The sequence below is a fragment of the Trichophyton benhamiae genome, assembly GCF_000151125.1.
Source record: "Trichophyton benhamiae CBS 112371 chromosome Unknown contig01293.0, whole genome shotgun sequence".
NCBI classification, from domain to species: Eukaryota; Fungi; Ascomycota; class Eurotiomycetes; order Onygenales; family Arthrodermataceae; genus Trichophyton; species Trichophyton benhamiae.
The window spans coordinates 637,439-652,376 of NW_003315113.1; the positions used below are offsets into that span (position 1 = coordinate 637,439).

At 51.2% G+C, this 14,938-nt stretch overlaps 5 protein-coding genes across 5 annotated transcripts; 2 read left to right on the forward strand and 3 right to left on the reverse strand.

Annotated features, from left to right (window-relative positions):
• Window positions 1–93: 93 nt before the first annotated feature.
• Window positions 94–1,206, reverse strand: ARB_04185 (uncharacterized protein; the record flags this gene model as incomplete). Its single annotated transcript, XM_003017259.1, has 1 exon — window positions 94–1,206. The coding sequence occupies one exon, from the start codon at window positions 1,204–1,206 to the stop codon at window positions 94–96; it is 1,113 nt and encodes a 370-aa protein (XP_003017305.1).
• Window positions 1,207–1,505: 299 nt separating this feature from the next.
• On the reverse strand, window positions 1,506–4,659 carry ARB_04186 (uncharacterized protein; the record flags this gene model as incomplete). The annotated part of the gene is made up of 2 exons (XM_003017260.1): window positions 1,506–4,297; window positions 4,371–4,659. The coding sequence occupies 2 exons, from the start codon at window positions 4,657–4,659 to the stop codon at window positions 1,506–1,508; spliced, it is 3,081 nt and encodes a 1,026-aa protein (XP_003017306.1).
• A 1,268-nt stretch (window positions 4,660–5,927) lies between these two features.
• ARB_04187 (uncharacterized protein) lies at window positions 5,928–7,533 on the forward strand (the record flags this gene model as incomplete). The annotated part of the gene is given in 2 exon segments (XM_003017261.1): window positions 5,928–6,178; window positions 6,198–7,533. 2 exon segments carry the CDS (start codon window positions 5,928–5,930, stop codon window positions 7,531–7,533), a joined length of 1,587 nt encoding a protein of 528 aa, XP_003017307.1.
• An 863-nt stretch (window positions 7,534–8,396) lies between these two features.
• Window positions 8,397–9,810, forward strand: ARB_04188 (tRNA-specific adenosine-34 deaminase subunit Tad3, putative; the record flags this gene model as incomplete). Its single annotated transcript, XM_003017262.1, has 2 exons — window positions 8,397–8,493; window positions 8,558–9,810. 2 exons carry the CDS (start codon window positions 8,397–8,399, stop codon window positions 9,808–9,810), a joined length of 1,350 nt encoding a protein of 449 aa, XP_003017308.1.
• A 641-nt stretch (window positions 9,811–10,451) lies between these two features.
• On the reverse strand, window positions 10,452–14,696 carry ARB_04189 (uncharacterized protein; the record flags this gene model as incomplete). Its single annotated transcript, XM_003017263.1, has 3 exons — window positions 10,452–10,613; window positions 10,670–10,858; window positions 10,929–14,696. 3 exons carry the CDS (start codon window positions 14,694–14,696, stop codon window positions 10,452–10,454), a joined length of 4,119 nt encoding a protein of 1,372 aa, XP_003017309.1.
• Between the last annotated feature and the right edge of the window lie 242 nt (window positions 14,697–14,938).

The window sequence follows — 14,938 nt, forward strand, 5'->3', positions numbered from 1 at the left end:
TTATGATTGAGTTGATGATATCTAGGGAAAAAACAACAAGACGTCAGCATTCCCTTGTCAACATTTGATTTGTAATTCTGAAGTGGAAAAAACCTACAATTCGTATAGATCAATCCGGTCTTCGTATTCTTCGACCGGTTCGGTTTTTGGCACAATCCGGTGATATTCTTTGAAGAATTGGCTCCCAAACCCACCAAACATCTTCATGATACCCAGTTCAAATTCACTGTGGGCGTAGCATGAGGATGGGTCGTAGACCACGTCACCTACCGCATCTTCTTCACTAGCTTGTCCCGCAGACACTCGGCATATCTTCCCTATATCAGTGTTGCCGCTCCAGAGATCCCCATGGACGATAACCGGAGTTACCGGTTTCCCATTCCCTGCCTTGTCGAACCCAAGGTGGTCATCGCCCAACAAGCGAGGAACAACCTCCTGGGCAGTCCTTTCCACCAGATCTCGTAAACGTTTATCTTTCCCGTTCCTTCTTTCAGATTCCTCAAGGACAGTTCTCAACCGTTGATTTGCGTAAAAATCTGCCCATGAACGCCTAAATTGATTGGGTTGCCTTACATCCCCACAGAAAGTCGGGACTGGAAACCCAAACTGAGGCACTCTCGCATCTTCCACGTTTCCATCATCACCCTCTGCACCATTCAACGTGAAATTTGTAGTTGCTGCCTGCCTGACCTCCTCACTGGTTGGTGGGGCCGGTGCCGGGATGGAATGCAATTTGCCCAATCTAGCCGCTAAGCTGGCTGGGTCCGAAGCTGGTCTGCGGCCGAGAGTGCCACGCAGTTGCAAAAATTCCGTGACAAGAAACCAGCTTGACGATGCGTTGGGTATTGCTCCACCGTTGTTATCATCGTCGTCATCTTTGATTTCACCCCATGCAAGTGCCCGAGGGCACATATCTGGAACAGCACCGGAGATTGCATTAAGGCTTGTATATTCACCTCTAAACATGGCTCCTTCTTCTGGGAAAGATGACGATGAGGCGGATGATGATATTTTCACGAAGAAATCTTTCTCTTGATTGGAATTGTTTTCATCTTTGCTTGTGTTGGAAATTGAGGCCTTAAGGTGGGCTGTTTGAGCGAAGCCCGACCCTCCATGAAGTGGCGTAAAGGACGTCCCAGCCCCATCTAGGGGCAGAGAGAGGGCCTTGAGGACAGATCTAGGAGCTTGACCAGCTGCACGAGACATCTTTTCGGAACTGTGCGTTTTTGTACTTATCGGTATTGGAGAGAAGATAGTCGCTTTATATTGATATTCTGATGATGAGGGTTGTTTTATCCCAGTCCTGCGCCCTGTTTGTTATCCCTGGAGGTCGTTGGCTATGAGCTCATTGCCGGCCCCCAGCCAGCCCATCACGTGTTTCATTAATTTAGCTCCTGAATATCAAGAAGATGCGTTTTTGTAAAATATATTCTACACATTATGAAGCGTAAGGAGTGGCAAAAATAGATACATCATCATGAGAAACTAACATGCTAGACGGCAGTTTATTGGCCCAAGAGCGTCTTCATCCAATCCAAAGCCGTTTTTGTCCGTTCTCTAACATCAGATTCGCTATCAATTTCCAAACTGCTCAGACGTTCCATAACCCCCAGGCTCTTCAACCTCATGGCGCGCTCAACCCGGCTAGTTTTATCAGTCTTGTCATCATCAAGAGTGAGATTAATCACTATCCAGACGCAATTGGCCCGAATCTGCCAGTTCGAGTGGCTTAGCAAGGCCATGGTTAGTTTGAGCAGGTCTTGGTGGAAGACTAGCAGGTGGCGATGTCGTGAGACGCCAGCGGCAATGTGGATCAGGACGTAAGTCACTGCGCGGATTATTTCGGTAGGGTGGAGTATTGATTTTTGTTGTGAGGTGGTTAATTTGTCCTTGAAGGAAGATATAGAAGCATTGGCGGTGGGAAGGGGTCTAGGACGGAGTTTGCTTGCAAGGATATCTAGGAAGTCGGTCTGGCCGAACTTCTGGAGGAGATAGTCGATCATGTCGGGCGCTCCCGGGCCACACATGATGTTTCGAAGCAAGTCAAAAAGCTCCTCCTGTGCTAGCGTATCGTCTTGGCGTAGTTTCTTGGTCTGGTCCAAATCTCCATTTAGCGCCAATCTGCGCTTCCGAACGTTCTCGGCGGATTGAGTATCAACGGCAGGTTTCGAGGCTATCGAACTATCTGGAATGTGGCCATCGAAGTCCATCATGGGAGACTCTGGTTCCAGGCCGCTGGGTATCACGGGGTTGAGGATATCTACTTGTTCGCCAAATGAATTTGAGGTGCCCATCTCTATGAGTGAGGATGGCAACTCGCTTGCAACGTCGTCCTGTCGTCTCCTGGCATTGACAGGATCGTTAGGGTCGTGAGAGAGAACCTGCTTGATCCACTCGATACCAAGAGCCTCTAGGATATCTTTCTTCATCTTGTTTGGTACATTATAGGAAATGTGTTTGAGAGACCAGAGGGATTCTATTCTAAGGTTTGCATTTGGTGAATGGGAATTTTCGCACAATAGCGGGACCATGTTTGCCTCAAGAAGAGCCTGCACGTAGGTTAGCCTGAAGAGTGATTCACTCATGAAAAGGGGCAGTTTCCCACGTAGAAGTATACATACCTCCTTCATTGGGCTGAAATCAAGGGCCAAGTTGCACATTACTGATGTGGCCGCGATTTGTATTTCGATATTGCTGGATTTAACCAAGTCGCATATTGGCGCAGCAATGCCGGCATCAATCAAGCTGGTTCTAAGCACACTGACTGATCGAGTCAACGATCTAGCAGCGGCACAAGCTGCGAGTATAACTGGCGTTGTATTCCCTTCCAATTCGGTAATGCAAGTCTTGTTCCCTAGAACAGTTGTTTCCGGGTTCCAGGGCTTCATTGAGTCAATGATATGCTGAACAACACCAGTATCGCATATAGCCTTTCTGTAATCGTCATTAACTAGGGAGAGTGCAGCCAGGGCTTTGAGAATGGCTTCTCGGTATTTTATCTTGGAGAGGGCCTGGCGGGTGAATCCTGGGGGTCCCAAAGACGTGTCTGAGTCTGTTGACTGAACTAGGACTGTGGCAGGTCTCTTTGTTGTACTCCACATAGGGGTACCGGCTTCTGAAGTTGGCGCAAACGACTCTTTCAGCATTTGGGTGAGTTTCTTGATAGCACCGCTATCGACGGCGAATTTTTGCAGCTCTCGGCTATCCATGACCAAGGAGGCTAGCACAGCGGGAGCTTCCTCTTTAACACGCAGGGTGTAACTATCGAAAGTGGAAGAGTCTTCAGCATGGTGAGCACTGTCGAGCATTCTAACTAGGAGAGGAACCAGGAGAAATCCGAGCATGGGGACGCGGCTTTTCTTCAGGAGATGATGGCGGAATAGGGTAGCAAGTATTCGAGCCGCCATAAGACGGACATAACCACGGTCTGCTCGGGCAACATAAAGCAACCACGATACCAACACGCTCTCTGGCTCTTCTGGAGCAGGACTATCGGTACAAGGCGGCTGAGGGCCAAAGAACTGTCCTCGCTTGTCATACTGAGGTTGCGAGCCCAATGGGGGAAAATTGGGTGAGCCATTGTTTTGCATCGGCTGCACTGACGGGAGAAGGGAATCAATGGGATTCAAAACGTTGCGTTTGGTAAAGCCATAACCGGATGGATAGGGAGATCTCCATGGGCCCTTTTTAGCCTCACCGAGATAGAGGTCATAGAATGAGCGGGGAAACACGGTGACCAAAGCGGGACATGTCAAGAGATGTTCTGCGCGAGCCGCGGACTGTTCGATGATGACGGCAATAGCACGGAGGATGGGAGTTAGTTTGGCATCGGCTGGAGCAGGATCTGGTATGTGACCCAATGCGCCGGAGTTGGTACAGGAATTCTCTGCTCCGGGAAGAACAAACCCCCCCGCAACGACGAAAGCTGCCAGCCTTAAACCCAGGACATCCAAAATGCCGCACTCAGCTAGAAGGCTCTTCTGCTGCTCTCCGGAGCATGTCTTCGAGATGAGGTCTGCTACAAGCTCTATGCAAGGTTGGGCACCGGGAGAGTTGCCTGGTTGCTGTAAGATGCCACGGAAAGTAGAGATGTACTTGCGGGTGAAGAGGAGGGCACCCATGGGCTGTGTCTGGTTATCCACATTTTGATATACCAAGGCAAGCTGATCCGCAATTGTGTTGAGGGTTCGAAGGACAGCGAGGGCGAGGGATCGAGGACATGAGGGCGATGATAGTACGGAGAGCAACGAGGGAATGGTCTCCCCAGCCAAAATAGGGGCGGTATACGCCGGTCCACCTAGCAAAGTAAGAATTAGCATGACCGATACAAATCACACAGGAAGAGTACTAATTAAAGATGAGGCGCATACCAAGGGCGAGGCTGCCGATAATGGTAATGGCCTGGAAGCACATCTCATCCTCCTCTGTGGTGTGCTGTTTCGGGCCATGACTATGAAAATCGGCCTTCCTGGCCACGCCACGCCGGCTGAACAGGACATCTGACAGGAGCGGCAGGACACCTAGCTCTGTCCAGGCCTGCTTCTTCTGGTTATGGCCGATGATATCATTCTTGAGCGCGCGGAGGGCGGCAATCCGGCCAGCGGTTGAGTCCGCGCTGCGAACATCGTCGAGGAGGTGCGGGCTAACGACTTTCGTCATCCTGCAAGAAGGTATCCAAGGCAGGCAGACTGACGAACGTGAGGCCAGCCCGCAAATACTAACGGATGGGCAAAAAGACGGAGGAATGGAAAGCTTCTCTCGATCTTTTTGCCTGGCTCTTGGGTGTTTTGGTGTTTGAGGCAGGCGGGACGAGAAAACGGTGTAGGACAGCCGAGAACAGGAGGGCTGGGGAGGCAAACAGGGAGACGAGGAAACAAGACAGATGCAACGGAGAACGCCACGCAGGTAGTTGTTCCACACGGCCTGCGGCTAGGTAGGGTAGAATATCGAGAGAGGGAGCTCGACTCCGGCGTTTTGGCAGGAGAGGTTTCGGTGAGTTAGGAGTTAAAGACCCGAACAAACAACTAGGAAGTTAAGAGCATTTAGTTAGCTAACCCTGCCCACTGTCCATATCAGCAGCACCCACTCACGCTCTCTCTCTCTCTCTTTCTCACACACAGTCACACGCACACACTCTCTCTTTATGGCTGCTGGCGTCTCTTTTCTTTGCACTCCGAGAGGATGTTTTCTGCTTCTCTTTGGCCGCCCAAAAAGACGCCCCGTCGTCGTCTTGCCCAAAAGAGGACTGCTTATGTAACTCTGCTTATCTAAGCGAACTGCTGTCCCGAAGCAGCCTAGCGCTGATCATCTTATCTAATCAATCCTGGGTCTGGCCCGGCAAGCTCCAGCCAATCACCGTCGCCGCTGTTCATCCCCTTAGTCATCACATCCCCAGATCACATGACTCCATGCACTCTATCACGTGACATCATCTGTGCCCATTTCACGTGACTAAACCCTAACCTTAAACGGGGTCCCCCTCTCTCTTTTGTCTTTTCTGCCGCCCGCCACCGCCTTCCCCCTTTTTTTGCAAAAAAAAAAAAAAAAAAAAAGTTGAAAATAAAAATAAAAATAATAAAAAATAAAAATAAACACCGCAAAAACTTCCTTTTTTCTTCCTTTTTGCAACTTCGACCTTTTTCTCGACCTTTAAGGCTTTCTCGTCGTCTTCAGTCTTCGTCTTCGTCTTCGTCTCTGCAGTTCTTTTCCCTTGCTGCGTCTTCTCGTTTCTTTTCTGGTCTTCCTCTCCTCTCCTCTCCTCTCCTCTCCTCTCTCTCTCTGTCTCTCTCTCTCTCTATCCCTGGGCCCTGTTTTTCTCTCCTTCTTATATAGCTATACGATGCGCAGCTCGATGTTGCTGCAGCCCGCACGCTCGCCCCTGCCGCCTCGCCATAGACCCAGCACTCCTCGCCCACGTGCGCCCCTCCATGCCCATCGCCAGCAGCGACTCCAGCGACTCCAGCAGCAGCAAGAAGAAGAAGAAGCAGAGGCAGAGGCAGACGCAGGAGACGCAGGAGAAGAAGCGCCCGCAGACTCGCAGCGGCGGCGATGATGGCCTCCTCCGCCGCCTCCCTGTCGCCGACCACTGCCGCGCTGCTACGCGCCTCGCCGAACTCTCGTCCTCACCACCACCACAACCACCACAACCACCACAACCACCATCACAACCACCACAACAGCAATAGCAACAGCAACAGCAACAGCTTCAGCCACCAGAGTCACCACTGCAACAGCGGCCTCCAGCAGCGTCCGTCTCCGCTCCTGGCCTCGACCACGCCTCGCTCCTCGCCGCGGCAGACAGCGACCAGCCAGCAGCAGCAGCACTCGGCAGACAGCGGCTCCTGCTCCTCGCCCGAGATCGAGCAGCTGCGGACGACCTTCAAGCGGCAGACGGTAGATGCGGGCACCCAGTACTCCCGGCCCTCGACCCCGTCTGATCCTGCTGCCGCCGCCGCCGCCGGTGAGAGTTCACGTATGCCGGGCACTGCCATAGGGACCAAACGCACCCCTCCAGATGCGACGAAGGTGATTGCCGGCCCCGGACCTGCGTCCGCTCCAGCTCTCTCCAAAAATCCCCATTCCCAGCAACAACCACAGCAACAACAACAATCACAGCAGCAGCAGCAGCAGCAGCAGCAGCAACCACAACAACTGCCACAGCAACAACAGGCTCGCCAGCAGAACCAGCGCCGGCAGCAATTGGATGACGATGACAGGCCGCCGGAAGGTTCGGCCTCCAAGAGGTTACGGCCTGCCAAACCCCCGGTCAAGCTTCTCCCTCGACGCTATGAAGCTGCAGACCCGCGGGACCTGGTAGTCCTGATCTCAAGCATGATCATGGAGCTCATCCGCTTCAACGACCAGATCCCGCTCCGGGACGGCAGGCTGACTCGGTTTCACTCCCGCTCGCCGCCCCGGATCTCGGTCCAGGACTACCTGCAGCGTCTCACCACTCACGCAACCCTCTCGCCTCCTATCTTGCTAAGCATGGTGTACTACATAGACCGTCTTTGCGCGCTCTACCCGGCCTTCACCATCTCCAGCTTGACCGTCCACCGGTTCCTCATCAGCAGTGCCACCGTCGCCAGCAAGGGACTCAGTGACAGCTTCTGGACCAACAAGACCTACGCCCGAGTGGGAGGCATCAGCGTAGAGGAGCTGGCTCTCCTGGAACTAGAGTTTCTCTGGCGGGTGGAATGGCGTATCGTGCCCCAGCCAGAGGTCCTTGTTGACTACTATCTCAGCCTGGTCGAGCGCTGCGACGACTACGAGATGCAACCAGAGCTTCCTCCGCCGATTCCCCCGGCAGTGACGGCAGCCGGAGGTGCTCGGTCAATCCGGGCGCCTGCTGCTGCTCCTCCTGCTGCTGCTCCTGCGCCTGCCCCGAGACCCGCACCAGCTGCTTCCTCTGCGCCAGCCGACTCTCAACCCAAATCCCACGTAAAACCTGAGCCCTCAACCACCACCGCCGCCGCCGCCGACGAAAAGACCGAGCCAGACTCTGCGCAGAGCACAGCATCTTCTTCCACATAACTCATAATACTCAAAACCCAACCCTATAATACTGGGTTATGCCGCGTTCTCTTCACGTTCTAGCTCATGCACTGCTTGGTTCGGGATTCTCTTTTCACCCTTTTTTTACATTTTTTTTGGCTGGCGGTGCTTCAGGCGTTTGGGCTCGTTCTCTTCGTGTTTATTCTTTCATGCAAATAGATGATTTTAGAGAAACGGCTGGAGCTGCTTCACCGGGCTTTTCCGTTCGATCTTTGATCTATACATACGTGTGGTAAATAGTTCTCACGCAAAGAGAGTCAACTGTCAGACAGCCCCCAGTTTCATATGGGCGCTGCATTTAATGCTACTCTCTCCTCTTCTATTCCAGCCTGATGCCCCCGCCTATATCTTTTATTACTTGCAGTATATTCAACTTCTATGTAGATTTTCCCAAGAGCATGGCCCTCTGTATCCTATTCGCCCCTTACCACTCCAAATATTCAAATGCATGACCATGAAGGTACGATTCTTGAGTGTTCACCATATACTAGTTATTTGCCTTGTTGATGCCGCCGCGAGTTTTACTTTAGGGCAGCCAGGGCTTGGCACAAAATTCAATTCTGGAACTTCTCTCCCTTCCTCGTCACAGCGTACAGTATGCAACATACAACATTTTGATAGCTATGGACGATAACTCGATGGCCCATGCATGTCGATGATAGTATTGGGAACATCCTATAGACTACAACATGCTGTTGCGCAGTCTGTCTTGCCACAGCTAATCTTCCGCTCAAAGGTAGACAGACCCCTTTCTCCCTCTACCGGGATACACTGCCGCATTCCTAACTCGGTAGTATATACAGTCATATCTCTGTATCAAAGCCGGCTTCCATACCCGTACCATGGCCGTAGAGGAAAGATTAAGGGGTATCAAACCCTTACAAGGAGAACTGGACACTCTGCCTTCTGTCCAGGAACTTCGGCCAGTTGATTCGTTTGGTTAGAACCACCTCACCCTCCACCATGTTGAATTGAAGCAGGCCGTGTTCTAACAGGCCTATAGAAGAAGCATACGTCGCTGAGATCGACATAAAGTCGTCAAATGTAGTCGTCAAACTACTTGATACCCATTACCCGAGAAACCCTGAAGTCAGCCGGTCCCATCTGCGCAGGCTCCTACGGCCAGAAAACCTCCCGGAACCGTTGAGACAGGAGCTTGAAGAGGCCCAAGGACCAAAGCCCACTGCTTCAATCCATGTGCTCATCCCACCACCTTTGCCGGAAACATCAGAGCTGCAAGCCCTACTGGCACCGTATACCCCTAGAATATCACCGCCCAGTCACAGTGGATCCGACACCACCACCACCACCACCGCGACGACGACGACGGAACAACCGTCACCAGAAAAGCTACCTACAGTCCGGATCCAAAAGACACTCATCTCCACCAAACCACCTACAACTCCCGCCGAAGCACTCGAATGGTCCCGCACAAAATGGTCCACGATATATAACCCTGCAGCACGAGTTGCGGCCCACGCACCACCACAAGTCCAGCTTGTGCGAGCCAAAGCCTCCATATATCCCCGAGCAGGCTTCTTTTTAGCCTTGGCAAAGGAGGTAGCGAATGAGACCGTACAATCCGGTCGAGGCCGTGGTGTAGGCGTGGTCATCGTCGACCCTGAACTCACAGTCGGGAAGCCAGATGACACAAACGACCTATTGAATGCCGTTGTTGCAGTTTCAGGGGATACGAGGTGGTGGAAAGCTTCGCTAGGACATGAGCATGAGCATGGGCACGAGCACGAGCACAAACAACATCAGGAAAAGGAATATTCCATTGACGATGAGGCTGGGCCCGAAAGCCATGCGGTTATGCGGGGCATATCAATGGTGTCGAGAAAACGAATAGCGTTGAACAGGCCTGTCGCCGATGAAGTGGAAGAAGAAGTATCTGCTCCAGAGGAAGTAGAGTCGGCCCCGTTATCGTCGACTTCGCTTGAATCGCATTTCTTTCAATTGCCTAATCTACTCAAGTCCTCGAAGGGTGGGTATCTGTGCACAGGTCTGGATTTGTACATTACGCATGAGCCATGTATATGCTGCTCGATGGGGATGCTGCTTTCGCGTTTCCGAAGCATCACCGTTTTGAGTTCTGGTATGCGAAGGTCCGCGGAGAGCAATGCGCTGGACGCTGTGAATGGGTACGGACTGCACTGGAGAGAAGAGCTTAATTGGAGAGCCATTGGGTTCGAGTTTTTCGAATCAGGAGGTGGGGAAGGCAAGGCTGAAAGGGAAGAGGAGTTTAATGCTTGAGCCATTGTCACATATTGCTTTTGTTGCATTCTATGGATGGGGAAATGGATAGACAGGCATCGCATTTCGTTTGGTATTCTTGAGCTCGTTTACCTGCTTTGTGCCATGGCGCTTAACGGGGGGGAGGGGGTTTGATAAATAGCACGGCTTTTACTCAGTGGTGCTTGGCCTGTCAACTTGAAGAGCATGAAATAACTACAAGTTAAAATATGTGGAAACAGAATACGTGCTTTTTTTTTTTTCGGGCTTTTGTTTTTCATAGAATAAAAAGGAAAACACTCGGGTGGTTGGTAATTAGTTAATACATAGGTAGGATAGAATAGAACCGAAATGCCGGTAAGACCGATTTATTTTATCCCCAACCCCCAGAAATAACCGGAAAAAAAAATTACAGGGTACAAAAAGGAAAAATAATCCCGCCTCCATTATATGAGAATGAGATGAATCATAATCACCAGCATGCATCATAATCCCAATAGCCGATTTTTGTAGAGCAATACCATTCTGCCGCTGTGAACCAGGCCGTAAATGCGTGTCACAACAGAACGTTGGTCATCATCATAGCCAAATAAGGAATGGGAACATAAATCGAAAGTGAGATGGAGAGGGTGGATGAGAGGGTTAAGCCTCTTGATTTTTTTTTACTTTGCGTCTCGGAGAACGGCTGCCCACTGAGTAATTGGTGGGATTCGGTGGAGAATGGGGTCATTAGGTGTTTTCTGCGCAATGGAGATGAACAACGCTTCGAGGCGCTGGATCAGAATATCCATGATGCGAGGTCCAATTTCGCTAATGGAAGGGTCCTGGATGTCAAAGTTAGTAAAGGTACATTACATCCGTAGGATGACGAACGGCTTACCGAAATATTGACAGTGCGAAGAACGTGCTGCAGCCAATTCAAGCGCTCCATGATGTGGGTGTCCATAGAAGCGGTCACTGCTGCACTGACAGAGAGAGCAACTACAGGTGACAAGCTTCCAAGGTACGATGGGTTGTAATTCACAAATAGGTTACTGAAGAGCTCGGACTGCTGGGAAGATTGAAGCCACTATATGGAATTATCATCAGTATCAAACAAGCTTCTAACGGGAATTTTGTAATGGCACGTGTGGGTATACCTTAATAGACGCCTCCTCGTATCTTCTCTCCTCCATAAGCTGGCCGATCTGAGTAAGTTCGCTGGGTTCGTCAGAAGGTTGGACGTTTTGAGTCTCGCGTTGTGCGGGGACGGCTTGCTTCTGCGGGGACTCTGGCTCCTGCACAGGCATCTGCTTGTGGAGCTTGAGTATCTCAGCGCCGAAACTATTCTGAGCCTGGGCAATCGTGGACATGGAGTCGTTCATGTTGTTGACCAATGACACAAGCTGGTCAATTTTGACGCTATCCTTGATCTGTTGGTTTTCAAGATGCTTCATTTTGGTAGAAAATTTCCGTTCCACATCCCTGGCGACCTTCTCGGCAGTATGAGCTTGCTCCTCCTTGAACACCGAAACGATATTCTTAACGGCATTCGAAAGTCCCCTGTCAAAGTGGCTAGTGATGGAGGGCAGCATAATCTCAGTCATGGCACGGACAGTAGCAGGGGTTTGCATTGCTTTAGCAATTGCGTCTGGTAAGGCAGCCTTGACTGCACCATTGATTTGTCTATCAAGGGCAGAAGCGGTGTTATCCTTCAGGGCTGGAAGCACAGACTGCTTAATGCTTTCGGAGACAATGTGGGCAAGTGTTTTCTCAACATTTTCAGACAACGTCTTCGAAACTAGGCGCAATACCTCATCCTGACGAATAGTCGCAAGCTTATCTTGAGCGCGACGATCATCTTCGAAACGGCGATACACGGTATCGAGTCCACCATTAAGGGATGCAGTGAACATGGATGTCAAATTCTGTTCGATCTTCTGCACCTCCTTAGACAAAGCTTGCATAGACATAACTGATTCGCCTGGTATTTCGGCCTCGACCTGGCGAGACCGAGGTTGCTCCACTGGAGCCTGTTTTCGACCAATGACCTGCTTAACAGGCGACAAAATTGGGGCATCAGAAGACTCCTCTGTTGCCTTTGTAGTTTCTTTCAATTTGGCTGCTGCTTCTTTCTTCTTTTTCTTTTTGTCTGGCTTTTCGCCTGTGGCTTGTTCCTGCTGAGACTGGGTAGTGGTAGACGCGGATTCTGCTACCGATCTCTTCTTTGGAGACTCAGGAACAGACGAGTTGGTAGCAGATGCAGCTTCCTTCTTCGTTTCCTTATTGTCATGGCGCGGGCTCTTGGAAAGTGTACTGCCTTCTTCACCTCGGCTGCTATCATCCGCTGGCTGGACAGGTTGAATATCCCTGATCTCAATATACCCTTTCTCCAATGCATCTACCGATTCAACAATTTTGTTGTCGATGTCCCAACCCAGGTCAAGCTTTTTGATGCTGAGGCAGGTTACTCCTCGCGAATGCATAATATACAGCTCAAACAAGCCATTATCTTCCTGGCCTGGTGACTTAGTCAATGGGAGAAGTTGAAGACTTCGTAATTGGCCGCGTGAACCAAAAGAGATTTCTCGGATTCCGCTCATGCAAGCGGTTGATTCGGGTTTGGGAAGGTCAGGATCTTTGTTCGTCACAGCCTGAATGAAAGCAGCCTGAGACATTGGAGGAAGTGCATATCTGGGTGCAGACAAATGGATGAAATAAATTGAGTTTCTAGTTGGGTGGCCAACAACAATGATGCCAGAACCTGGGTGGTATGCGATACTGCAAATTGCGTCTGATTCGTTACCGTGAGGGAAGTTCAACTCCTGTACGGCCTTTCCTAGGCCTAGGTCCCAAAGCTGCAGAGTATGGTTTTGTTTCAAACCCACAAGGATGTATCTCAGGGCATGGGCCTTCAGATAAGGCCTCTGTTTGTCAATGAAAACAACAGAGGTTGGCCAGCACTTTTCATTGGAGGAACCAGTAACAAGAGTCAGGAGAGGGATGCGGATATCGCATTTGTTGGCCATTAGCATTTCATCAATGTCACGGAGATCCCAGAATCTCAACCTGCCGGTCTTGTCGAGCGACGCAATGACGGTATCATCACCACTGAAAACGAAGTCCTTACCAGCCTTCCCAGTAGCAATTTTGATAGACTTCTCCTTGAAGTACTTTTCTGTATCCACTTTCCCTGGAGAGGTGAAACCATACTCGGCCAAAGCGACACGAGGTCTAACGATGTGAATAGACTTTCCACGGCCTATAGCGAAGAATTCAGGATGGCGAGAGCTTTGCTTCGCGCGAGTCTTCAATTGTCCGCCAGATGTATTCTCGTCAGATGTTGGGAAGGGTGGGAAGATCAAGCTCTGAGATTCAAGAGCGTCCGACTCGAAATAATCATCGTCCGCACGGGAAATAGTAGTCCAGTAAACGGAGCCGCTAACGCCGATACCAAGGAAAGCCTGCTCTTTGATAGCAGAGCCGGGCGGTGCCTGGGCTACGGAGACGTTAAACATTCTGTCATTGGTTGAGCGGAAGATCTGTCGGTCATGACCATCATCCTGGCGAATGATACGGGCTCCGCCGTTTTTCGCAAGAGCATAAACGATATATTCAGAAGTTGCTGAAGTGAGTGAACGATCAAGCTGGTCAAATCCTTTCTTCAGGCGGGCAATATCCATCACTCCATCGTCACGAATGCCAACGGGTTTCAAATTTGTCTTCCACGTAATGGATACAAATGGCTTCAACGGGAAGTTGTAGACGGGGACAATGCGGTCAGTCTCCGCCTCCGTCTCCCAGTTATCCGCCACATTTTCGTTTTTAGTCTCCAATTTGGTATTTTTAACAGTCTCGTCGTCACCGGAAATAGTTACAACTTTACCAGGTTTCTTAGTATCTTCCTCCTCTGGAGGCTCTAAGGCACCATGCATAAGTTTGTGCGAGTTGGCCGTAGCATTTCCTGGGATATCACTTCCAGGAGCAGAAGGCTCAGCGGTGAGCTTCTCAGATACTGGTGCAGATTTCTCCACTTTAGCACCTGAGATAGCGACTGGTGTGCCTTCAACCCCTTCGGCAGCTTCCGGAGTGGAAACCCCTCTTTTGTCCTGATCGGTAGATTCATTAGGCCCAGGGGTCACAGTTTGCTGCCCTTGGGCTTTCTCTAGTGTAGGCTGAGCAACAGAAGGCTTTGAAGCCTCGGGTGAATTGCTCTTGGCTTTTGGAATATCCTTTCCTGCTGGGCCAGTTCCAACTGAGGGGCTGGCGCGCCCGGACTGCGGCTGGCTGTTCGGGGACCGATTCCTCGAAGATGCCGCGGCAAGGTGCTCGAAGGGGTTGACATGGCTGAAGATGGTTCCTTTGTTTGCTGCTTTGGGTTGCAACGGATCAAACTGAGTAACCTCGATAGCATCAGCCGAGCCAAAATTCCGGGCAGAAGCATCTTTACGTTCCTCGGCCGAAGAGCTGGAAAGATGCGCTGGAATATTACTGGTATTGGTATTATTCATAGCTTGACCCGAGGTTTGAGGAGCAGATGTTAAATCGGCCCCCTTTGGACTTTGAGCGGGTGGCTGGTTCAACAGCCTCAGCAGCATTTCCTGAGTTGCATCCCCAGAAGGCGTAGGAGCCAGACCCGGCTTTTCAGCTGGGCTGTGTCTCCCTGGCACAGCAGATGACGGGCCTGGAGGAGGAGAAGCAGCACAAGTCGGTGGACCACGGAGGGAGGCGAGTATGTCAGAAGCTGAAATGTTGCGCTGACCAGGCATACGGAGGCCATTACCGTTAGCACCATCATGCCCAATTGGTTCAACACGCGCTGGGGTGCCGGATGGGAGTCCCGTCTCGGCTGGCGGGTTGGAGCTCTGTCCACCTGGAGGCTGGCTAAATTTCAGCAATTTGAGCAAGTTGGCGCGATCGGAGCTCATAGGTTGCTGATTAGCCTCGCTCTGCGGGGTGGAACTATTGGGGCTTATCACGTCCGATCCATGATGAGGGGGGTTGGAAGGGGGTGGAGGGCTAAGGATGGGCGAGGAAGCGTATGGCGCGGCATAGCTGAACTGCGTAGGCGACGTGATGCCAGGCGAACCCCCGCTCCGTTGCTGGTGCTGGTGCTGAGCGAACTGCCCGGTATAAAAGGGTGACTGGCTCTCATAAGAGGGTCCGCTGG